At 44.7% G+C, this 25,688-nt stretch overlaps 1 protein-coding gene across 4 annotated transcripts in view; it reads left to right on the plus strand.

Moving 5' to 3' along the window:
• AFTPH (aftiphilin) overlaps window positions 1-15,617 on the plus strand; it is a 66,205-nt gene extending 50,588 nt beyond the window's left edge. For 2 of the 4 annotated variants that reach the window (XM_041754604.1, XM_041754605.1), the window contains exons 7-10: window positions 2,153-2,213; window positions 3,757-3,840; window positions 7,694-7,817; window positions 14,460-15,617. In XM_041754604.1, coding sequence (XP_041610538.1) covers window positions 2,153-2,213; window positions 3,757-3,840; window positions 7,694-7,817; window positions 14,460-14,607 — 417 coding nt within the window. In that variant the 3' untranslated portion in view covers window positions 14,608-15,617. The remainder of the gene's footprint in view (window positions 1-2,152; window positions 2,214-3,756; window positions 3,841-7,693; window positions 7,818-14,459) is intronic. The other 2 variants (XM_041754606.1, XR_005987750.1) reach the window with 2 other exon arrangements.
• The last annotated feature ends 10,071 nt before the right edge of the window (window positions 15,618-25,688 follow it).

Raw genomic sequence — 25,688 nt, forward strand, 5'->3', positions numbered from 1 at the left:
ATTGCTTAAGGTTGTTTTAGTGCGTCATTCAGTGCTTTCTCTTTAAGTAGCCCTCCTCACCAGTGCCATTAGTTAGCTTATAATTGCTAACGTCTCCTGTTTTACTTCTGTCTTATTTCCACTAAATATTGACTCGTGTTTTAGTACCTCATTATTATAATATTGGCTATGTTTTCAAAATGCCACATACCTGTATGAGAATCTAAAATACCAGCAAATCATTGAAATATTTCTAAGCAACCAGCTAATTGACATCGTTTAGATAAAACATGTTAATGAAAGAGCTTTGCTTTCTTTAACCAGAAATTTTGTTAGTGCATTAACCTGGTTGTTGTCCATCCTGGGTGTTGTCTAACCAGGTTTCTTTCACTGGTCTCTGAGTAGAATAATAGAAGTTGAATCTGTTGGGATACTTAGAGCTTTTCATTTGTTTGTTTTTGAGATCAGCTAACAAAGATCTTTTCTAAATGTTTATTAATCATGCAGATAAGTTATAAATCAGATTTTCGCCAGCATTATTTTTTATTTTATTTGGAATAATTATAGGTTCACAGGAAGTTGCAGAGATAGTACAGAGGAGATGCTTTGTACCTTTCACCAGTTTCTCCCCCTAATTACATCTTTCTTAATTATAGCCCAATATCAAAACCAGAGATATGACTTGATTATAATATGTGTGTATAGCTCTATGTCATTTTGTCATGTGGGTAGATTCGTAAAACCACCACCACAATCAAGATACATGAACTCTTCCATCACCATAAAGAACTCTCTTAATAGACTTCCCCACCCCCAGCTATCCCCAACCCTCTGGCAACCACTAATGTGAGGATTTTGCTTTGTTTATACCTCCCTCCTCAACCTCCAGTCCTGACCTGATATAGGGAAGACTAAATGCGTATAGTAACATGCCTGTCATTTGTATCCCAATTATCAAGACAATTGTATTATAATATCATGGGATTAGACTTTCAAAAATAACCAATTCATGCTCCTTTCCTGTAGGGAACAAGCAATTATCTATACACCAATATAATATTAATGTTTTAATAGTACCTACCTTACAATAAAGCATAGTGGTAAGCAATAACCAAAAAAAAAAGCAACGTGTTGGTATTAAGAGTCTATCAGAACACAGGTTGTTTCAGTAAATGTTGTCAACACCATCCCCAAAATAAAAAAAGAAAATCAGGATTTTCTTGTTAAGATTTTTTTCTTGTTAAGATTTTTTCTTGTTAAGATTGTTCTTAAAATAAGGCAGTGATCATTTTTTAAATGTTTTGTATTACCTTCCATCTTACATGTATCATTTGCTCAATTTATCCTTATGTGTTTGGCAGTCAACAAAATTTAAAAACCCAAAATAGTCAAATGGAACTCTGATTATGCTTTTAAGTATGTTGAAAATTAAATTCTGATGCTGACTATAAGTAATTTCTAAACTGGAGAAGTTGATTTTAAAAATTCTCTTAATTTTAAATGTAGTTTCTGTCCCGTAATTTTCTTTATAATTTGGGGAATTGTAAGGAACCGGAGACCTTAGACTTTAAACCTTCTTATTTTATATGCAAAGAGACTAACTAAATTAAGCCAGATATGGTCATATAACTAGTTATTTAGTAGTTACTTAGTCTTGAAAAATGCCGATCTCCTTATTTTCATATAGTACCTTCTCTATTGCATTAGACCATCCTCTGAGAAATTTTAAGTGTCTAGTCATTTAATATAAAGTAGATCACTCGTTAGTGAAAAAAGTTAGTGATTTTTTAAAATATCTGTATTATAATCTAGCCAATAGTTTAGATCATAACTTGAGAATAGATTGAAATCTTGACATAGAATCAGTCCATAAAAATCTGTTTGAAAATGTAAAGTGAATTCCTTTTCTCAGAGTTTTTTTAAATTAACCAATAAGCTGTACTTTGTCAATTTTTCAGTTTCAGTTTGTGTTCATATTTTTAAGTAACCTTCTGAAATTGTAAATTATCCCAATTTTGTCTTTAGGTACTTTATTGCCTAATGATCTTGCTATAATAGTTTTTGTTTTTTGGGGTTTTTTTGTTTTTGGTTTTTGGTTTTTGGTTTTTTAAGGATTCTTTATGTTGCTATAGCCTGTACTGATTAATTTTGATTTTTTGGTTTTCAACTCTAGGAGTCTCTACCACCCGTCCAGTTTGACTGGAGTAGCAGTGGCCTTACTAACCCTTTAGATGGTACGTCTCTCCGTAGAGCCTCTAGCACCAGAGCTAGAGTTAAGAAAGCTACAAAGTTCAGACAAACTTCTCTCTGCTGATTTCCTTTTTTGTTTGAACATAACTTCTTATCTTTGGAAATTCAGGCTTTCTTTCTGAATAGTAATTGCTCAAAAAAAAAAAAAAACAGCTGTTACTATTATTAAACAGTATTAAGTACATAAGTAGGTAGCAGTAGCTAGGTAAAATTTTAATTTCTTTATCTTAAGTCAAAAACAAGCTTCTTTATTTTTTACAAGTATCTAAGTAGTTGAAATGATATTTTAGGTAGAACCAGTTTACTTGAAATTTGTTCCTGTAGTTTTAATTTATGGAATTTTCTTGGATGCAAAGTCTTGTGGCTAGAGGCTGCTTAAAAAAAGCACAAAGCACAATTATATAACCAAAAACAGTGTGCAAATAGATCATATTTATTGACTCAAAGTAGTTTTCAGATTTAATAATATTTTATAGAGCACTTATGCAAATGGAAAATGAATGATTTTCATGATTCTTTTCTAAAACTTATCTCAAAATACTAGTAGGTAGTTCTAGAAATAATTGGTTTCTCTTATGGCTTCAAGAGAAAATCCTGGAAAAGGAATAACTTATCCTAGTAATGTGGGTCTTTAAAATAAATGACACAAAATGCTCGTTTTCCAGTGTGCTGACACCACAAATTTTGATTGGACCCTAAGATACAATTATCCTTATTCCTTATACTTCATAAGTTATTTGAGCCATTGTCTAAAACACCCGTCATTCCATCAGCTTTGCCTTAGACTGGGGGTCCTAGATCTGGAAAGCATCCAATTGAATAACAGTGCTGAAGGAAAGCCTGGATGCACCTTTTGCTGTTGTCTGGTGTCTTGAATATTCAGTCAAATCATCATGCTTTTTATTAACAAACAACTTCTTTAAAACTGTATACTATTTCTGATTACTGTTTCAGAGTTAAAGGGGAACAGTACAGCTTGAGGTTGCACATCAGGGTAGGGCAGTAATGATAGTCCTTATTAATGTTATTTTAATTTAAACCAAGTTAATGTATTGGTGCGTGTCCTGAAACTGACAACTTTGTCACTTTTTAAAAATCATTAATTTGAAACCAACATTACTAACATGGAAGATTGATTTGGGCATGTACAGTGATTTACTGTTGGGTTGAGATTAAAGTATTGTTTCCCTTTAACGGGTACACTTTCCCCTTGGTCTTTCTGGTATGGCTTTGAGTTTTGATTGAAAGAACTGAACTCCTAACTAAAACCTTACTAAGTGTTAAATTATTTACTTTGTACATGAGAAAATGTACATTGAATTATTAAATTGTTACTTTAGAAATGTCCTTAGTAATGAAAAACTAATACTGTACACATTGTTTTAATGTTGATTTTAAAATATGTAATGACTACTAATTATAACCTGCATGTTCAAGTGTGTGTCTTACCCCTTTTTACACATAACCCCTCCTCCCTTGGCTTACCTTCTGTGTGGCTGCCTACCAACACGGTCACTGAATTTCAAGCTAGTGGAGGTTCCACTCTTCTGAACCTTGATTTCTTTGGGCCCGTGGATGACAGTAGCTCTAGCAGCAGCACCACAATCCCAGGTCAGCAGAGTGTTAAAACCACAATTCTAGTTTAATTACTAAAAGCATGACCACATCACTTGACTTTCCTATAAACAAGGAAACAAGTAGTTGTATTCTCTATAATATCTTTCTAATACTTTTCTTTTATCTATTGTTATTTTCTAGTATCTGACTATAACGAATGACTTCTGTAAAACATGTTTTAAAGAAAGCTTTCTCAGTGTACTATTCAGAGCTGAAAGTAGTTTCTAGGAATAAAGTAGCCCTAATATCTTTAGCCAGTTAAAGGCAAGGTTTGTTTGTGGGGTTTTTTTCTTTTTCCTGTAAGTGGAAAATGTGATATTTTATATGCTTATTTTTAAAAGCATATTCTATAAAGTCATTTAAAAAAATACGGGTTTAGAAATATAAGGATATTTTAGTATACAAAGATGACTTTACATTGTAGTGCCTGTGATAATAGAACCTCTACAAATTCTAGCAGTTAGTTGTTTATTAATGCTAAATGTATAATTAGGTCCCAAAATGTTAGAGTCTAGCACTGAGTTATATATAGGTCCCACATAGAACTTATGTAGCCCTTAAATAGAAAGTATTCTGTTAGTTTTTCATGAAGAAAAAAAAAACTGTTACAGAAGTCATAGTAGAAAATAATTGCTATGAGAAATTAAAAACTAGAAATTAAAACTTAATGGAGTGCCTGTTAAATTAATGTTCAGCCCTGCGAAGTTCAGTTTATTGACCAAAGGACTAATGTACTTTGTCATTTTTTAACTGAATAAAAGATTAAAATATAATGGCATTTTTATGTTTACATTTTATTCAATATGATTTTAATGAGTCCCTGTCATCCCACCTTGTGATCTGGTAATCATGCCCATTGATCACCAGACAGCTGTTGGGGTGCTATATAGATGCTGATGCCCAGAATGCATAGCAAGGATCCCTGTCTGTGCCCTCTAGCAGCCAGTTACACAGCCAGCCTGGTTCCTGAGAATTTGCTGGTTTTGTTCTATTCCACTAGATATCTTGTCACCCACTTCAGGAGCCATGGTGGGAAATGGGGAAAACCGTAAAAGTCAGATAAGGGTGGGCCTGGAACCCTGAACATCTTTCTCCAGAATATGGTTATTGAAATCTGATCCTGCTATGAGGAAGTTCCAAGGCCATTTGATAGAATGACTGGATTTCTCAAATCTAAGCCCTTGGTTATCATTTTCATTATTTCCAAGATTTTGCAAGCAGATAAAAAACCAATCTGTCTGGTTTTGACTTCAAAATGATATTTTACTATTTACTCAAATTACTTCTAAAATACATTTGAGCTATGGAATGACCGGGGTGAGCCTAATTAGCTGTTTTTAATACTTAATTGGGGGAAAAAAAGACAACAAAAACTTGTGTATCAGTTTCCTTATTACCATATTCCCAAGAATGAATTACCAAACTCCCATTTTTAATTTGCTCTCAGATTTGTTTTGTCATGAACTGTACTATAATTTACATGAGGTCACTATTTTTGGACACCTAAAACCTGGTTTAAATTTAATTTTTGGTTACATTTCAAACTCCGTTAAGAACACAAATAAGAAGTATACAGAAATTACGTGATAACCAGGCTCAAAATACACACAGAAGAGCAAGTGGTTTCAGAGGCTTAGAGCTGTAATGGAAGTGAAATTAGCATGTTCAAATGCAGTCCTCATTATTTTGGAACCTCTTAAATATTTTTGGTCCATATTTTCATTAGTATGCTCTAGCCACTATATAAACTTGATTACTATAAATTTGCTTGGCTTCTTTTTATTGCTATTGGGTTTTGTTAAAACTTACCATCAAGCTACAGGTATCAACACTTTTCTCAGTATTCCATTTCACCACTTGCTTGCACTTTTTCTGACTTGTTTCTGGGAAAGTCATTTTGTCTTAGCTTGCGGTTATTTAATTATTTTGTGTGTGAGACTTAGGAGGTTGGCATAGAACTTGGTTGGCTAGCTTTAGTTATGTAACTAAACTATGCCTCATTAAGGTTCTGAAAAAAAAAAAACAAGCAAACTCTTCCATTAAAAAAATTACTCTCCAATAATTAGTGTAGAGTAAGTTATCTTGTTTTTGAAAAATATAAAATAGTCACGGTATCATGTACCTTCCTTTATTTTTTTTTTTAATTTTATTTTTTATTTCTTTGGTGATGGTGGTTGTTTTGTTTTGGGCTAGGGAGTTTGGGTTTTTTGTTGTCTTTTTTTTTTTATCTCCCACTTTATTCTTTGACAGCCAAGTGGCCAGTAGTTTTCAAACTCAACCAAATTTTTACTACCACTTTTCTGTTGCCAGTCAGAATACAGTTGTTTATTCTGCATTATATATTAGACATCAGCTTAAATTTTGTGGTTACTTGAAATCTAACCTTTCATAAAGTGGAGGAAGAAGGTACTTTTGGTTCATTTCGTTCCTTATAGGCATCTACAATTTTTTAGATTTTAATTGAAACCTATATACTTACAGAGATACAAATAAAGGACCTCATTAAGTATATTTTGAAATTGTACCTTAATGAAATATTAAGAACTTGGGAGAGTCAACATTTTCTATAGCCTTCCTCCCTTGTTGGACATGATAACTGTGGAAGCTGCTTTTGCTTGTTTGATTTCTGTAAACATCTGAGATCTGTGTTTACATCTGCTAGTTATCTGCAAAGTTGGTTAATAGAAGGCAGTTCCTGACTTTCTTAGCCTTAAAATATCTTAAAAAGAAGCTTGTTAATAACATTAATATTTACATTTATATATAATTTTCTCCTATCTTCAGAGAAATAATAAGTAAGGATTGATGAAAGTATAAGACATTGTTCCTTATAGTCTGCTTTTCTGCTATATTCTGAAACTACTAAACTTTTTATCTCAAGTAATTTGCTGGTACCATAGAGAGTAGAGGATTGATTGATTTTTTTTAATCTGAGTCTCTATTAACTAAAGTTGAGCTTGAATCAAAAATGTTTAATTGTTCATTTCAGTGTTTTTGTAGTCATTATTATTTAATATAAATCTATATCCAAGGGAAATATAAAAATATATATGTATATTTAGTGAAGTCCAATCAAAGCTAACAAATCAGCTTCATTTTGAATTCCTTAAAACCAGACTGGATATGAGACCATAGAAATATAAGTAATCCTTGAGACAATTTTCATTTTGTCTAAAATTAGTGCTCTTATTAGTTTTTCTGGGAATATTTTACCCTCCCTACTTCGGACCTGAAGAAAGAACATGTGGTATATAATTTATCTTTAGCACTAATTTGATGCTTTGAGTAATAGTTCGTGTCCTCAGGGCGTCAATATATATTTAACCAAGTCATTTACCATATTTGAGACTTTAGCTTCTGAATCTTTTGATGTGGAAGAAAGTGTAATGGAGGTAAAATGGTTACAAACGTGTAGAGGGAGAGAAAACTTCAAAAATGAGGCTTATCAGTCCATTTAAACATTGAAGTATCATATAACAAACAAATCATGTGTGCTCTTTATGCAACATTGATAACTTTCATATTGCTAACTAATCCAAAATTGAGTTTTCTATAGCAGATAGAAATTTTAGAAGTATTTGCATATCTACTACATAAGTGTTAGATGAATTAAGGCTGCATTTATACCAAAGTGAGATCCTAAAAGTATTTTCCTACTTTATAAAAATTCTGAAATGTGAAATCTATAATTTAAAAAACAAATGCAATACTACAGCAGTCTAAAGACTTATTGTGCTCATAAAAGACTCAGATGTTTACAGAATGAGTGCCTTTTGCATCTTGGATCATGGCTGATTGAGTAACGCACTGCAACTTGCCCTCACTGACTGTCGTTTTATACTATAAGGTGTGGATCCAGAGTTGTATGAGTTAACAACTTCTAAGCTGGAAATCTCCACCTCAAGCCTAAAAGTGACGGATGCATTTGCAAGACTCATGTCCACAGTAGAGAAGACAAGCACATCTACCAGGTAAACAGCTAGTGTTCATTACACCTTGCTTTGAATTCTGTGTTAAACAAAACAGCTCTGATGGGAAAGCAAGTAAGTTGACAGTATTTCAATATATTGTATTAAAATTCACTTCGTATTTATAAAAATCAATAAATGATGCCTCATTCCAGAAAACAGTTATCAAATTATGTTTAATTGTGAACTCTATTAGAATAGAGCTATTTCATGAAAGGCCGGGAAGGGTTGACAGATGTGGTTTTCTTTTTACCCCACCCCTGTAAACTTTGTGGAGAAGAATTCTGATTAAGTATTGAGATCATAAGCCATTGTAGAAACAGCCCCTCTCCCTTCATAACCACTGAGCTGATCATCTGTGGGAACCCACTTTCACACTCCCAGAGTCACTTAAGCTAATCTTGCTACTCCTTACCTAAGATGGAGTAGGCAATGGCTAGTATTTTATTTTCTGCATTATTGCTGATGTGCAGCACCTCTGACTTGGGATGTGAAGCCTTGCTTTGCCAAGCTTTCTGGGAGGCCTTTTAGGGGCATGACTTTTATGGAAAAGCAGTGTTGGAACCAGACAGAAAGAATGTCACTTGGGCCCCTGTGCTCAGGATTCAGGAAACCTTTAATTTTACATAATTTAGCACTGGAACAGTAAGCCATGCTTACTGCTTTGACACGTTAGCCATAAGAATAGGCCAGTTCCTAATAAGAGGTAGTCATTGTGAACCAGGAAATCACTACTGCAATAGCAAATACTGGTTGATAGGGGTACCATCTTTGTTGATCCAAATCCATTATTCGTCAGCATTTTCAAGTGGAAATATTTACCTGCTAGTTGCTCGCGTTGGCAAAAGTATTATAGGCCTTACTCCTAAATAAATCCATTCTGCCACCAGGTCAGATTCAGATTTATCTTTTGAATCAGTTCTTCTGTAGAAAAACATCCATTTAAAAAGCCCTTTTTTCTGGGGATCCCTGGGTGGCGCAGCGGTTTGGCGCCTGCCTTTGGCCCAGGGCGCGATCCTGGAGACCCGGGATCGAATCCCACGTCAGGCTCCCGGTGCATGGAGCCTGCTTCTCCCTCTGCCTGTGTCTCTGCCTCCCTCTCTCTCTCTCTCTGTGTGACTATCATTAAAAAAAAAAAAAAAAAAAAAAAAATTAAAAAGCCCTTTTTTCTTATGAATAATTAAATGCTTACCGGTCTTAAAACTTTGATTTGAATTATCACATTGCCTTTCAAACTGTATTCTTAAATATCCATTCATTAAACAGATATGTATTATTATTTATAATTATGAAAAGGCATTTTTACTTATTTCATAATTACGAATCTCCTTAACTTTTCCCTAGAATAATTTATGGCATGCACACACCACAGATTGTCATTCTCCTTGCTCCTGTTTCTTTGTGGTAACGCCTCCTGGCACTAGGAAAGCTTCCTATTCAGTGAACCTATTTGCAAATGAATCCTCCATGGATTATTTTTGCTTATTTCCTAACTTTTTCTGTCTCCAAATCATATTTTCAAATCGAAAATCTTCTCATACAAATTTCTCATCCATTTTTCCTATAAATGCATCAATAGTCAAAGCTACTGCACATTTGACTTTTTTAAAAAGTACTGATGCTTTTATTGTTTGAGCTTTCCCCTGCCATTTTTAGGGCAACCTTTTCTAAAGACGGTTGTACCATTTTGTTACTTTTTTACCTCTGCTGTCTGACTGAATGAATTGTGGTAGTTTCCAGTCCCATGATGAGAATTAGTCTTTGTGCCATTAGGAGGAGCTCTACACCACATTGTCAGCTTGCTTGCTCTCCTAATTGTGGTTTTACTCATTCTTGAAACATCCCCTGTACACCAGGCAACCTGAACAACTCCTATCACTTTAAGAAATTATCTTCATCATTTCCCTTACTCTGTACTGTTACAGAGTGTACTAGAATCATTGTGTGTATCCTAAGGTTAGTGTTGTAACAGCGTTGAATTGCTCTCTAGTATCTGTCCAGCTTTGCGTTTAAAACACAACCAATTAGGGGCACCTGGGTGGCTCAGTGGTTGAGCATCTACCTTTGGCTCAGGGTATGATCCTGGGGTCCTGGGATTGAGTCCCACATCGGGCTCCCCACGGGGAGCCTGCTTCTCCCTCTGCCTGTGTCTCTGCCTCTCTCTCTGTGTCTCTCATGAATAAATAAAATCTTTTTTTAAAAAAAAGCCATTTAAAAAAAATAAAACACAACAAATTGAAAAGAAAATGAGTTGCCAACTCTGTATTTTGTTTTGAGGAATTATTTGAAAATGGTAAGAAATGCAGATATTCACAAGTCTTAAAGTTAGAAGGTAATACTGTAAAATGTCTCCATGAATGATTCTCAGTTGTACAGGGAAGAAAAAGGTGGATGGCATGCATCACTTCAGGAGATTTTGGTGTCTTTGTTACTTTTACATTTTGTTCTGTTTTTCTTTTTGTTTTTGAATAAAACTACAGAAAGCAAAGCTCAGCAAACTTGACTGTTGACAACACACAGAAGGTAGGGTGACTGTAGGGCACACCACAAGGTTAGGAAGCTGCGCTGTAGGCAGAGGAAGGTGGCGTGTAACAAAAGGACATACTCTTTTCTAAGTGCCTTTGATGCATATGCAAGAAGTACATGTGCTCATCTCCTTCCAGACACAAGCTGTTACAAGTGACTTCTTAAAAGAGATGCAAGTTCTTAGTTTTAAAATAACTTAGTTTTAAAATAACCTGGGTGGCTCACTCAGTTGGGTGTCTGCCTTCGACTGCAGTCATGATCCTGGAGTCCCGGGATCAAGTCTCGGCGGGCTCCCTGCTCCAAGGGGAGTCTGCTTCTCCCTCTGCCCCTCCCCCTGCTCCTTCCCTTTCTCATGCACTCCCTCTCTCAAATAAATAAATAAGATCTTTTAAAAAATAAAGTAGTTCCTTCTTCTTGCTTTACCTTTTCTAATATAGAGAAAAATTACCTCCTGATCCTAATCAGTGGGACCACCCAGTTAGTAGTGGCAAACCTCCAAGTCAGGTTTATTCAAGCCGAACGACTCATCGCCAAAAGTGATACGTACATCTTTCTTTTTTTGAGCTTTTAGTTGAGATATATTCCACATACCATGAAATCTACCCTTCTCAAGTATACAGTTCATTGGCTTTTAGTATGTTGACAACATTGCACAACCATGACCACTATGTAATTCTAGAACACTTATATCACCCCAGAGAGAAACTCCATACTCATTAGCAGTTACTCCCTCTCTGTCACTTTTCCCAGCCTCTGACATCCACTAATCTGCCTTCTGTCTCCAGTAATTTGCCTATTCTTGTTATTTCGTATAAGTGGAATCATACAGTGTTTGACCTTTTGTTCCTGGCTTCTTTCTCTTAGTGTGTTTTCAGTTTCAAGTTTGGCCATGCTATTGAGTGTATCAGTATTTTCCATTCCTTTTTATGACTACATTATATTCCTTTGTGTGATTACACCACATTTTGCTTACCCATTAATTGGTTGATGGATATTTGGGCTGTTTTTACTTTCTGATTATTCTGACTAATGCTGTGAACATTCATGTACAGGTTCTTGTGTAGACAAATGTTTTTCATTTTCTTGGGAGTGAAACACTGGGTCATACAATATCGATATGTTTAACTTTTTGAGGAGCTGCTGAACTGTTTTCCAAAGTAGTGCCACCATTTTACATTCTTCCAATAATATGTAAGGATACAAGTTTTTCCACATTCTCTCCAAGGCTTGTTATTGTCTGACTTTTGGTTACAGCCATCCCGGAAACCGTTGTCTACATCAAGGTCAGGAAGATTTACACCTAGGTTTTTTCCTGAGAGTTTTATAGCTTCAGCTCTTACATTTAGGTCTTTGGTCCATTTTGATTTAATATTTGAATGTGGTGTGAGATAGGGGTCCAACTTCATTCTTCTACATGTGGATATCCCACATTGTTTGATGAAAAGACTCTTTTTTTTCCCCATCGATGGTCTTGGCACCCTTGTTGAAAATCAGTTTTCCATAAATAATGGGTTTGTTTCTGGACTCTGAGTTGTATTCTACTGACAAAAAGGATAAATCTTAGCTAATGAGAATGTAAATCAAAATTAGGTCACTGCTTTTGGATTTGAGAAAAGTTCATGATACAACTTTTTATTTTTAAATTCTCCTCAATTTTCTTCTTATAGTCCAAGAAAACTAGATCACATCAGTGCACAGTGACTACAGATAAATACACAAACTATCAACTCTGTAAACTTTTTTCAATTTCCTGTTGCCTCTAAATAGCACTTCTAAAGTAAGGCCATTAGTAGAACATCTAGAGTAATCTTTACTAACCATTTCTTGGGTATAAGCTTCTACCTTGCTCTCCTTTCCCACACCCCAACTGCATTCCACAAATGAGAAAGTCCATTTAGGTCCAATTTTATTTGTTGCTGTGTTTTGTTTTGTTCTGTTAAGATTTTGTTTATTTGAGAGAGAGCAAGCACATACAACTGGGCTGGAGAGGGACAAGCAGACTCTCCTCTGAGCAGGGGGCCCAACACAGGGCTCCATCCCAGGACCCCAGGATCATAACCTGAGTGGAAGTCAGACACTTAACCAACTGCACCACCCAGGCACCCCTGTTTGTTACTGTTTTTAATAACTTTTATCATAATAGGAGCGATAAGATATAGAAACTTAGAAAATACAAAAAAATTAAAACTCAGTTTCACATTCTTACCACTCAGATCTGTATAACTCCTTTCAGATCATTTGCTATGCAAATATATCCATATGTGTGGTTTTTAGCCAAAAATGAGGTTTTATAGTCCATACCGAAATGAACTTACCTTTGCAGTCTGTAATCTCCATCTGTGAACTTCAGTGCATTTTTATTCCATCTAATACCAAAGCTATATTCAGATGTCCCCTCAATACCAGTTCTCAAAGCAGGGAACTGTTGTACCTGGCTGTTTCAGCCTCTAAGCCTCCTTTAACCTGGCTTATCTACCTCCCACCCTTTTGTTTGTGTTCAGTTTTAACAGTAGCTTATTAAAAAGATGTCCAGGTGTCCTGCAGAACGTCCCAACCTCTGGATTTATCTGTTGGCTTTCTTCAAGTAGTATTTAATATGTTTCTCTATTCCCCCTATTTCCTGTAAGCTAGAAACTATATCCACAAATTAGATGAATTCGAATGAAAGGTTTTGGCTGGAATACAGCACAGGTGTTGTACCGCATCAGAAGTTGCATAGTGACCTGGTGACTCCTCAGTAGTGATGCGAAGATTGACCGTTGGTGAGAGTCTTGATCTCTTTCCGTTATACAGACACTTCCAGTCTTTCACTTTGAGACTAAAAATGAACTCTCTGGTTTTTCTTCATCAAACATCCACCTAATAATTTTGCCACCATTTAAATGCAATTAAAATTGTAGATTTTAAGCAGAAAATACTGGATTGCTCTCCCATTCTTCTGAGAAACCTTAGAACTGAGTATTGGTTGATCTGATGGTTTCAATGTGCCTGAAGCCCACCCCTCATTGAAGAACTTCGGTCTTAAAATTGTGATGTTTGATTTTTCCATCATTCTATTAAATCTTTTTATTTCAGCCTGAATTTAAAAGTGATAACAGAAAAGCCTAGATATGAAATAAAAGCCTGTTATCCATCTTTCCCTTCTCGTTTCATCTCCTGACTCCCTGTTCCCCATTCCAACGACAAAGAATTCAGGTGGAAGAAATAATATATATATATATATATATATATAATATAGGACCAACTATTTTACCATAAAAGAGAATTGGGCTTTTTAGAATCAACAATTTTAAACAGAATTTGGTCTAAAATTAATATCTCCATGACTACAACTATTCTTTCAATATATTTAACATCCTGGAAAAAAATCAAGGTTGGCTTACAGTCATGTGCTCAACTTGAGCCACATTTGAGGCTCACTTGACATTTCCGCAGCTCACCATCTGGGAAGCCCTGGGTAAAAGGGGTTCTTCCTGAAGTGCTCACCTCTAATATCAGGGGCCAGCGAGTAAAATCTACTTCGTCTACAGAAGCCCAAGGATTTCTAGCTTTCCCTTCTCCGTGAGCACTTCCTGCCTAAGTCCATTCTCAGCACCTGCGACCGCTCCCGTGCTGCTCCTTTTGGACCTGCTGTCGGTGTCCCAGCAGGGCTGAGACTGGGCGTTTCTGAGCCAAGGGCTTCCTCTCCTGGAATTCCCCAGGAGGGGATGAAGAACGCCTGAGGTTAAAATGATTTACAAGGCCTTGTGCCAGACATACTTATGTTGAAGTAATTTTGGTAGTTTAGTGGGGTTCAGGGGGAAATCCAGTTGGGTGAAGTTTTATTAGGGCTCCAGCATGATATTTCTGCTTAGCAACATTTTTAAAGTGTGCCCGGGTAGATGCTTCTAGCCTTAAGCAGATCTGTGAGCTGTACCTAGGTGCATGCGAGTGTATGTGTGCACACGCCCAGCTGTAACGCATATACACAAATGGGGATGCATCTTCGGAAGAGTGGTACGTGGCGCAAGAAGCACACACAGTTCCTTACGGGGTCAGGAACTGGCAGAGAAGTCCCCACAGGCCGCTGTCTTACAGCAGAGTCCCGTCAACACACTTCTCTTTTTCATTTGTCCTTAGGAAACCGAAAAGAGAAGAGCACCTGAGTGAAGAAGCCATCAAGGTGATTGCTAGCCTTCCTGACTTAACGTTCATGCATGCCAAGGTGTTGATGTTCCCAGCCACGTTAACACCTTCCACAAGGTCCCAGGAGAAAGCGGATGGATAACTGATGTGGATTGGACAATTTCAGTTGCTTTTCCTTCCCTCCAGTCCTTCCTTACCTACCATCAAAAGCATACCTGCTCTAATTAAAAAAAAAAAAAAAAAAAAAAGTTCAGCTGATTTGTTGGTAAGCCGCACTAGAAAGGTATACATAGTAATGTATATTTATTTACATACTGAAGTCCTAAATTTATATTAGAAAAAAAATGTAAATAATCGGGGGTGAACATTTTTGAAGATTTATTCTTTTTGTGTTGCTGGGGTGTATACATTTATGTCTTTGTGAAATACACTGGTGGTGTCCTTCTTACAAAACTTTTGAAATAAAAAAAAAGAAAATTAAAAACTCAAATCTCCACTGTCTGTGAAATCCCCTTCAGTCTTTTCAGATTGCATTGAATGTTCTATTAATTTTTCATATCATATGTTGAATTACTTTTGCTATCATAAATAAGCTCCAAAGTCCCTGTTTAGCTTTTTTTTTTTTTTTTTTTTCCAATTTTATGTGTGGTGGGTTTGTTTCAGATCTGGCTTTTTGTTAACATTTTTGCACTCTTTTTTAATCTTTTCAATCTGGCATATTGCTGTTTGACCTTTTGCAAGGTACTTTATCGATTGCTCTTTTGTTATAGGGTATGTGGATCATTGTCAGAACTTGATTGGAGGGGTTTAAAGAGATTGTGTCTGTTTTAAATCAGTTTGGTTTGGAGAAGGACCAAATTATATGAATGTCTTACAATGAAATTTACTTGTTAATGATTTTTTGTTTTATCGTACCACTATTTTTTGAGGATTTTGCACAGTGTAAAATGACATAATCATAGATTGCTATGGTTTAGGCTGTATATACAGAAAAAACTATGGGTTTTAAATGTTTGGGGAAATTCCTATGGAAAAAAGAAAGACACGTAGAAGAACCTCTGACAAGGTTAATGTGCATGCCCAAGGTCTTTTGAGATTTCAGTGTGTAAATTTCCTTTTAGCTTACACAAAAATAAAATAATTTAAAAGAAATTGAGCCTGGTGTCTTTATACTTTGGTATCTGAGGAAAATATGAGTTTGGATGCAAAGATTTATTCCATTTTAATATATTTCAATCCAGAGGAAATCATTTAGCAGGGCTTCCACTTTTTTGAAAGCAGAAGGAATTAGGATCTGGCCCATGGGAAATGGGTCAGTACTAGAGGGGAGTCGTTTTTATGTAAAACATGAGATTATAAAAGAAATTCCCATGATTCACTATAAATGTATCTTCATCAGAATTGGCAAGATTAAATAAGGGTTTACAGGGAATTTCTGTCTTTTCCAGAAAATACATGCATGATACCAAGGTGAGCAGGAAATTTCTACAAGGTAATCTTTAAATATTGTTATTAGCCGGGTGCCCAGGTGGCTCAGTGGTTGAGCGTCTGCCTTCGGTTGAGCGTCTGCCTTCGGCTCAGGCCATGATCCCAGGGTCCTGGGGTCGAGTCCCGCATCAGCTCCCTGCTCGACGGGGAGCCTGCTTCTCCCTCTCCTCCCTGCTTGTGTCTCTCTCACTTTCTCTCTCGCTCACTCTCAAGATCTTTAAAAATATATAAATATTGTTACTAGCTGTTGTGTCAGCTGAGTCACATGACCTATTTCATCAGAGAGTGGCAGCCCGCCCGACAGCGGCCCTCAGCCTGTGGGGAGGCTCCGGTGGAAGCCTCGGCCCCTCCCTCGCCGACCGTCCTGTGCTGCTCCTGTGCTGCCGGGTTCACCGGGCTGCGGGACCGCCGGTGCAGGCACGGCCTGGAGACGGCGCCTCTCCATCCTCCACCCGCCATCTCCCCAACTTTTTTGGGGGGTTTGGGGGGTTCTCTCCGAATGGTCCCAAGTCCTCAGTGTCCGGTGACCCTTCCGAGTGGAAGGATAGAAACAGTCCTCAGCAGAACTTCCCCAGTTGCAGTAACTAGAGCCCAAAGGGCTGCTTCTGCCCTGAGACCACACCATAATGGCAGCACCTCCCAGCCGTGGATTAGCTGCGCTCCTGTGAGGAAGGTCGTCAACCGCTCTGAGCCTTACAAGTGGGCACGGTGCTACCCTCCTGTGGGGCTGCTGTGTTCTACTAACTGTAGAACGCTTGGCACGTGAGGAAAGAGCCAACGTAGCCAGAACCTAGAGGCAGCGAAACCTGTGATGCTCCCACACCCCCATCCCAGTAGATTCAAGAGGCCGGCGGAGGAGGAGGAAGGGTCATGGCAAGCAACAAGGGAGGGCGTTGGGATTTAGAAGTGGTCCAGGGAGTCCTCGTCCTCGAAGCGGCCTGCCTCAGCCACACCCACAACGGACATGTCTTCTTAGAACCACATTCTAAAAAAATAAATACAAATAAATGAACAAATAAAAATTACAAAATAAATCTGACAAGCCAGATTCCCTGCTTGTCTGTCCTATGGGCCTTCGATGTTCTCGTCACAACAGGCACGTCAGCCTCGCATTCTCACAGGCTAAGGGCCGGACTCGCCTTGACCGGAAGTGCCCCCGCCAAGCCAGGGCTCGGCTGCGCCCAAGGCCGGGCAGTGCGGGGAGAGCCTGCAGCGTCTCTCGGGGTCTCGGCCCAGGGACAGCCCGTGGCTGCAAACAGCAGCTGACCACTGGTCTTTCTCGTCAACCGGGCGGGCCCTGCAGAGCCGGGGAGAAGAAACCAAAGAGCAGAGACCCTGAAAGCGGCCACGCACAGTGGACACCGGTGTAGCCGTCAGCTTTGTGTCCTCGACGCCTTCAAGCCAGCTGCCCTCATCCCCCAGACTCGCATCTCCCCTTGCTGGTCAAACCCCAGCAGCCATACCTAGGTCCCCATTTAATCCGGACTGGGAAACATGGGAGAGATGTCCCTAAATTGAGTCATGTGTCACTACTATTTTTGTGAGTCATGCTTTTATATAGAAGCTTGTTCTTCCCCCTACATGATTATCATGTTCTCTATTTAGAACCTGCCACTTCGTTCCCTCGCGTTTCTTGAATCCGTTAGGATTAGGTTTGGCTGTGAGTAACAAAAACCCAAAATACTGCATTCCGTGTAATCAGATTCATACTTCTGCCATACTTCGGAGCTGCTCCGAGATCGGAATGTGGCCTACAGTTGGAGGGCACCCATTGCACCGGCAGGGGCCTTTCTGTTAGTGACACACCAGCTCCTGCTGTCTACGGTCAAGGCCCAGGGTTGATGAGACCTGGTAATGGCGGCTTAAACCATTGAGGTTCGTTTGTCTTGCAGGCTAGGGCTGGCGACGGGGCTCCGTGAGATCACCAGCGACTGATGCTCTTGACTATCTCGTTGTTCCGCCACCACCCACACATGGTGTCTACCTCATGGTCCAAGGTGGCTGCGGATGGTTCGGCCACTAGCCCTATGTTCCAGCCATCAGTGAGGGAAGAGCGAAGAAGAGAGCATTCTCCCTCTCCTTAAGAGCACTTTCCATAAGGTCTACAAAATAACTCTACTACCTTGTGGCCAGAACGTGGTGGCAGCACCGTATCTGGCTACAAAAGAGACTGGGGGGACCTGTGTTCTGGGCAGCCTCTAAATGGGAGTCTGGTAGGAAGACGGAGAGAACAGACCCTAGGACAACGGCAGAGCTGGGCCTCATTTTGCAGTGCATGCAGCGTGCCACTGAGTTACAGTAATACCTAGGGAAGTGGATTCCAGGGTCACTGTCTCAGGACGGGATCTGTTGACTTCCTGGTGTTCTAAGAGGGGAAGGAATCGGGGTACCTGGGTGGCTCAGCAGTTGAGCAGCTGCCTTCGGCTCAGGACATGATCCCGGGGTCCTGGGATTGAGTCCCACATCGGGCTACCCATGGGGAGCCTGCTTCTCTCTCTGCCTGTGTCTCTGCCTTTCTGTGTGTCTTATATGAGTTTAAAAAAAAAAAAAAAAGATTTAAGAGGGGGACGGAATCTATAGTGAGCAGCAACACAAGTTTACTGGGACCTGGGAGGAACAGATGCTAGGACACAATCCTGAATGGTAGAGGGGAGCACCTGGGGAGGTAGAAGGGACACGGGATGGGGCTGGGGGTCGTGTGTTCTAAAGAGAGTTCTCCACTAACCAGCTGTAGCGTGTGGAACAAATCCCTTTTCCGAGTCTCAGGTAGTTCAGAGTCTATGGAATTGAAAACTAAGGTAGGAAAAAACCTCAGAAAACCACAGAATTCTCGGGCTGGGAGATGAACAAGACCGATGCCCAGAAACCAGCCCCAGGGGCCCTGCAGTGGGGGAGGGGAGGGCTGGCCCCTGCAGTGACTCATCGGGCCTCTATGTCGGGGGACGGGGGTGTTGCAGATTGCAAATTTCAAAAAGCCAAGGATGATTCAATTCTCCAAGCTGAGGAAATGGGAAGTCTACACAGGAAATCGACTTGCCCAACATTACGCATCTATAACCAGAGGCAGGACCTGAAAACAGTTTTCCTGACTCCTGGTCTTTTCATCTGCAGCCTCCCGCATCTCCCCGCCTTAGAGGGGTGGCTAGGCCAGCCTGTGCCTGAGCCAGGTTCCTAGGGACCTCAAGGGAGCTCCGAGTCCCAGAAGACCGGGGGGGGGGGGGCGGGGGGCACCACCAAGCTTGCTCTGATGGCTGGCAGGACTGGTAGGACTTCTCAGTGGAGACCCAGGGTCCCCACAGCCTCCAGCAATGCTGTTCCTGACAGTAAGCCTGACCCCCCGGAGTCTTACATGTCAGTTATCCGTTGTTTCAGCTTATCCTTCCGGCCCGGGCTCTAGCTCAGAGAAGCATTTCTTTCTTTTTTTTTTTTAAGATTTTATTTATTTATTCATGAGAGACACAGAGAGAGAGAGGCAGAGACACAGGCAGAGGGAGAAGCAGGCTCCCTACGGGGAGCCCGATGTGGGACCTGATCCCAGGATCTGGGATCACGACCTGAGCCAAAGGCAGATGCTCCACCCCGAGCCCCTACCCCCACCCCCGGCGCCCCAGGAAGAGCATTTCTCAGATGACTTCACATACGACCCGTGACCGTGTGACCGTGTGACCGTGGAGCGGCACCTGCGATTTCACCCTGTGCCCCCGGGGCCCCGCTGCGGGATGCGCTCACCTGCCGGCCCCTCCCGGGAGCCCTTCCTGCGCCCCCACCGGGCCCCCCTCACCCCCGCAGCAGCTCCCCAGCCCCCAGGGCTCAGCCCACCTGAGCTCCCGTTCTGTCCCCCGCCTCCCCGAGCCCTGAGAGGCACCCCAGCTATCCTCGCCCCAGTTTCCTGGTGAGGCAACCGAGGCCTAGAACGTGGAACGGCCCAGGGTCACTCAGCCAGAGGAGGAGAGTCTAGAACCCAAGCCGTCGGGTCCGAAGCCTGAACGCTTCCCCAGAGCGCCAGCGGCCGGGCCGCGGAGGGCTGACGGCACCTCTGGGCGCTTCGGGGCGGCCCTTGGCTCTCCTCAGGCTGCGAGGCCCGAGGGCACTTAGGGACAGTGTCTGCCCCTGTTGGCCCCGGGCCCCCCCTCGGCGCCGCCACCTGGGCAAACCCTCACCTCGTCCGCTTCCTAAACCAGTTCATGCAGCAGCCCCTCGGTGAGATGCACGGGGATCCTTCCAGAATCTGTGCTTTGCCGTCGCCTGCAAATTCCGCAAGCCCCGCAAGCCCCATGTGATTTTCCCCACAACATATCCCGTCCTGTGGCTCGGGGACTCGGCCTCCAAGCTCTGGAGCAGCCGAGGCACCGTGCCCGCCCCAGGGGCCTCCATTTGGCCGAAACCATCTGTCTGGGTCTGGTTTTGCCTCAGCCCCTGCCCTGCAAGCAGCAAGTAGGGGCCGGACCAGTGGGGATCGGGGCCACTCCGGGCCGACCCTGTGGTCTACACCGCCAGTGGCCCCTGGCTGAAAGTGCACGGCTCGCCAGGAGACCCCCAAACCTAGAATCACCCCCCTTCCCGGGGATGCCCCCCAGGTGGTTGTCTGGGAATCGGGGGGGGGGGGTGGGAATCAGCAAGGACTCCTCTCCGAGCAAGGCCCCACCTGACCCCCGGGTTGGTCCTCAGACAAGCTGGGTACCCCCAAGGGAAGGCACGCTGACAGCCACTCCCCCGGTGACCACGAGGACCCTGAAGGCACCGCTGGGCCATGATGACGGCGGCCACCCGCTTTACCCCCCACCCCCCAGGTCCCATCAGCGCCCCAGGCCCCGACGGTGGGATCCACACCCCGCTCGCCTTCCGCTAGATTTAACCCCCCCGATCCCCCCTGCTGCAGTGCCTGGGGCGGGTGGGGGGAGCAGGGCGCCCCAGACCATCCCAGCCCTCGGGCTCCGCTCCTCCCAAGCCGCAGTTTGACGGGCTTACGGTTTGTTTCACTTTATATCTGCGGAGTCCTGGGAGCCGGACCTGGGACCCGGTGGGAGCCGCTGATTCATGGGCTCAAGACGGCGGCACCGAGCAGCCTTCGGCCTCCTGCCTCCATGGGAAGACGCCGCGCCCCGCCAGGCCTAGGAGAGGCCAGAACTCGGCGGGCAGCCCCTCGGGCTCGTGGCCTCGATCCGGGCCCGATCCCGGCCAGACCCCTGCTCGGATCCCAGTCCCGATCCTGCCAGGATCCCGGCCCTGATCCCAGCCCTGATTCCGGCCTCAATCCCGACTCGATCCCTGCCCCAATCCTACCCAGATCCCAGCCCTGATCCTGCCCCCGATCTCGGCCTGGATCCCAGTCGTGATCCCAGCCGGATCCCGGCTCGATCCCAGCCCCTGGAATCACCCCCGCCCGGGGCACCGCGCGGCCTGGGCTCCGACCCGCGAAGGGGAGGCGGCGTTTCCCTTCGGCTACTATCTTGTACTCCCTCCTAATTTACAATCTGTTTGCTGTTTCAGATGTTTGGAAAGAAAACGCCTGAGTCAGCAGCTCTGGAAAGCTTCATTTGCAGTGAAATCTGGACTCTTCTTTCCCATCCCAGATTTTGTTTTGTTTTGTTTTGTGGCTGGAACCTCACATCTGTGAGGCAGGCGGGACCTCACGGGCCGGGTCACCAAACACCTATTGAAAGGATGCATTCAAGGGTGGCAAATCCGGGCAGAGCCCACGGGTGACAACTGGTATTTACCTAATGTCGGCCTCAGCCGAGCGGACGGAGAGGAGCAGGATGACAGCCAGTGGTGGGTCCCGGCTCCGGTGGAGGGGGACCCCCGCAGGAACAGCGGCCCCAAGGGCAGACCAGAGAGCAGAGAACAGAGGCAGTTTTCCCAGCTGAGGGGGCGTCACCCGGGGGGTAGTGTCTCCACCGCCCACCTCTGCGGAGACCGTCCTCCCGGCCACTTGCACAGCAGGTGACACTGGTCCATCTGGCCATCCAGGGCGGCGGTGAAGGGGCGCGCACTTGGGAGGGGCGACAAACGGACCTGGAGCCGCAGCTTTCCCGGCTAGCTGTCCCCAGCTGTCACCAGCCCCCGCTACCGGGCTCCTGAGGTGGCCTGAACATTCCTCCCGGGACAGCAGCAGCAAGGAGGCAGCAGGCTTCGAGGCCTGGCACTGCCGCTCCCTGACGGCGACACCAGACCCAGCCTGTAAGGTGCGGGTGGGAGTCAGGGGGCAGAAGACCAAAGCAGGCTTCTTAGGAGAATTCAGGACACACGTCCTGTCAAACACTGAGCAGGACACGTGGTGACACTAAGTGCTCAATAAATGCTGGGCGCTCGGATTATTAGGACGCCGCGTTCCCCTGGACGCCCGCAGCATGTCCTGCCTGCCCTGGGAGCCTCTGGACCTCAGGCCTAAGTTAGGGTGCAGCCCCCCAGTCCAAGAAGTAATTAGGGAGCAGCAGGCTGGCCGTTCACCGCCTTTCCACCTGAACGGTGAGGCCCAGACCTGCTGAGGCCCGCGAGCAGGCCCCGGGTCGCTGTGGGGGCCCCGGGCCGCAGAGGGGTGCCCGGACCCTCCAGAGGGAACACACAGGACGTCTCCATAAAACGTGACCTGTGCAAGTCCTGTCTGGTGGTGGGCTTTTTTTTTTTTTTGAGAGAGAGAGAGAGAGAGAGAGAAAGAGCATAAGCAATGAGGAAGAGGGAGAGGGAGAAGCAGACTCCCTGCTGAGGAGGGCGCCTGACTCCGGGCTCGAACCCAGGGCCCTGCGATCATGACCAGAGCAGAGGGCAGATGCCTGACGCGCCGAGCCCCCCAGGCGCCCCTCAGGGTGGCCTTGCGACGGTAGCTGGGAGGTAGACGTTAGGGGAGGAGAGCTCAGTCCCGCAGAGGCTGCCGCTCACTCCTCACCTTCCATGAAGCAAGTGAACGCCCTGCGCTGGCGCACGGCCCTCCTGGACACGCAGGGGGTGCAGGGGCTCGGGCGTGTGGAGCTCGGGGGCCCAGAGGGCGCGAGCCCTGGCCCTCGGGGCACCTCATTCTCCCTCCTTGAGCCGTCCTAGACCTTAGGGAGCTTAGATTTTATTTACTTATTTACTTTGCTGAACAATTTCTGAACAAAGGGTGGTTATCCTCCCATGCCCCCCCACGTCAAAACACAGGGGTCTTCTCACTAACCCCAGTGCTAGTGGCACCCCCGCGAAAATGAACGATAATATCTGAACGTCACTTGAAAACCAGTCTCCTTGGACTCCCCGAGGCGTCCCTAAAAAGTCAGAGCTTGCCTGTTCAAACCGGGCTCCACTGGAGGAGGGCGCGCCCCACTTGACCACGTGTCCCTTTCAATCTAGAACAGTTCCCTCGACCTTTTATTTTTTATGACGTTGCTGTTGTTGTTGTTTGTAAGAGACCAGGCCAATTGTGTGGCAGAATGTCCCAGATTCTGGATGTGCCTGTTTCCTCCCGGTGCCGCGTAGCTTGTTTGTTTTCCATCCCCTGTATTTCCTCCAACGGTGTCTGAGTCCCTTCAGGCTGCTTAAAAGAAAGTACCATAGACAAGGGCGGTTTGTAACATCAGGAATTTATTTCTCACGGTTCTGAAGGCTGGAAGTCAAAGGTCAAGACAGCAGCTTGGCCAGGTTCCGGCGAGAACCCGAGTCCTGGTCCTTTCACCACATCCTCACACAGCAGAAGGGGTGAGGGAGCCCTCTGGGGCATCTTCGAGGGCCACGAGTCCCCTCCCAAAGGCCTTGATCACCTCCTAAAGGCCCCACCTCCAAATACCTTCACACTGGGGCTTAGGATTTCAAATAGCAATTTTTTAAAAAGATTTTATTTATTTATTTATGAGAGACACACAGAGAGAGGCAAAGACAGGGTAGAGGCCCCACGGAAGGTTCCCGCAGAAGGCCGGGGACATGAGACAGCTGGCCATCCGGGATCCCCCAGCTGTGGGAAGTGGCCGTGTGGGTCCTCTGTCATGTTGGGCTACGGCAACCCAAGCAGCACTGGCCACCTGGTGGGCGGCCTTCCCCCCTCCTGGGACCTCCCCAGGCCTCTGCATGGCTCAGAGCTCCGAGAAGCCTTTCCTGAGCGCTAGCTCCGAGCGGACGCGCCACACTCGGGGCTGGGCTTTTCTTCTCAGTGCACATTCCCCTCCCACATATATTTACTGTTTATGTGGTTTATCTGTCTCTCCCGCCAACACTCTAAACGTCATTAGGACAGGGAGCTTTGGGGCAGCCCAGGGGGCTCAGCGGTTTAGCGCCGCCTTCAGCCCAGGGCGTGACCCTGGAGCCCCGGGATGGAGTCCCACCTCCGGCTCCCTGCATGGAGCCTGCTTCTCCCTCTGCCTGTGTCTCTGCCTCTCTCTCTCTGTGTCTCTCATGAATAAATAAATAAATCTTTAAAATAATAATAATAATAATAAAGACAGGGAGCTTTGCTGCTTTGTGCGCTGCTCTATCTCCAGTGCCTAGAACAGCTTGTCATGGGTAAGGAAGGCAGCTAATAAATCTTGAATGAATGAATGAATGAATGAATGGGCCCCACAGCAGACAGCCCCATTCCAAGCCTACAATTGACCTTAACAGATACTGTTTGAGGTTATCATCTTCCCAGAAACAGGTACGAAAATTCCGAAAGGACACTTGACATGAAGTAGATTAAAAAAAAAAAAAAATCACACCAGTGGTGAGCAATAAACTCTCCCCTGCAAGTTGTCTGACCTCCCCAGCCCCGGGGCCCCCCTCCCTGCTGCCAGAGTTTGGGCAACTCCCGAATGGCTCAACTCGGGCTGAGTCCAGGGCCTGTTGGTCATAAATACCATTTCGTCCCACTCAGCTCACTTAGGCGTTTGGCGTGGAGGCTGATTCCCTCTCTCTGACTTTTTTAATCCGAAGTTGAGTCTTCTTGTTTGCCCTCGACCGCTGAAGGGTGCCCCTTTTCACTCCCAGCGCAGTCGAGGCCTGGCGCAGGCCCGAGTGAGCCCGGGGCCTGGGAGAGGGAGTGGGGGGCGGGGAGCCCCGAGCCGAGGGCCTCCCACCCATGAGCCAAGCAAGGGGGCAGCCTTTGATCTGCTGCAGTAACACCAACAGCCAGGGGGAGGGGGGGGGGCGGCTAGCGAGGGGCTCTGGGGCCCGCCATCCCCGACCCCCGCAAGGCACCGTGCACTGGGGAGAGGCCGGGGCGCCTGTTCCCAGCAGCTTGGTGACAGCGCCCCACCCCCTCCCGCAAGCCTCCCCTGGGGAAGAAAAACACAAGACGGCATCTGGCAGCTTTCTGGAAGGCGACCCAAGCCTCGTGTCAAGCTCCAGGGCAGGCCCCCTCCCTCCAGGAGCGCGAGGCGACTGGGGAGACGCGGCCCAAGGGAGGGGCGGGGCGGGGCACGCGGGGTCACTTCCCGCGGGTCTCCGGCAGGTGCCCGCGCCCCCCCCCCCGCCCCGGAGTCCCCCACGGTAGCTCCTCCCAGCAGCCCTGGGCACAGGCGCCCCGCTTGTCGCCTCACCCTGCGCCCGAAGCTCCTGCAACGTGCAACCTGCGCAGACTGGCCTGCGGGTTGCGGTCCGGGCGCCCCGCTCCCCCTCGGGCTCCCCGCCCAGGAGCTACGAGGGCGATCTCCCGGGCTCCCGGCGCCCTTGCAGCCCCCCTTGCAGCCCGCCGCCTGCCGTGCGGGCTGGGAGCCAAAAGAAAGAGGAATTTCAAGGGGCAAGAGGTCCCCCTGGGGCAGGGCTGCGCACGGGGCCTGGGGCAGTGGGAGG

Source organism: Vulpes lagopus, chromosome 5, assembly GCF_018345385.1.
Source record: "Vulpes lagopus strain Blue_001 chromosome 5, ASM1834538v1, whole genome shotgun sequence".
Lineage (NCBI taxonomy): Eukaryota > Metazoa > Chordata > Mammalia > Carnivora > Canidae > Vulpes > Vulpes lagopus.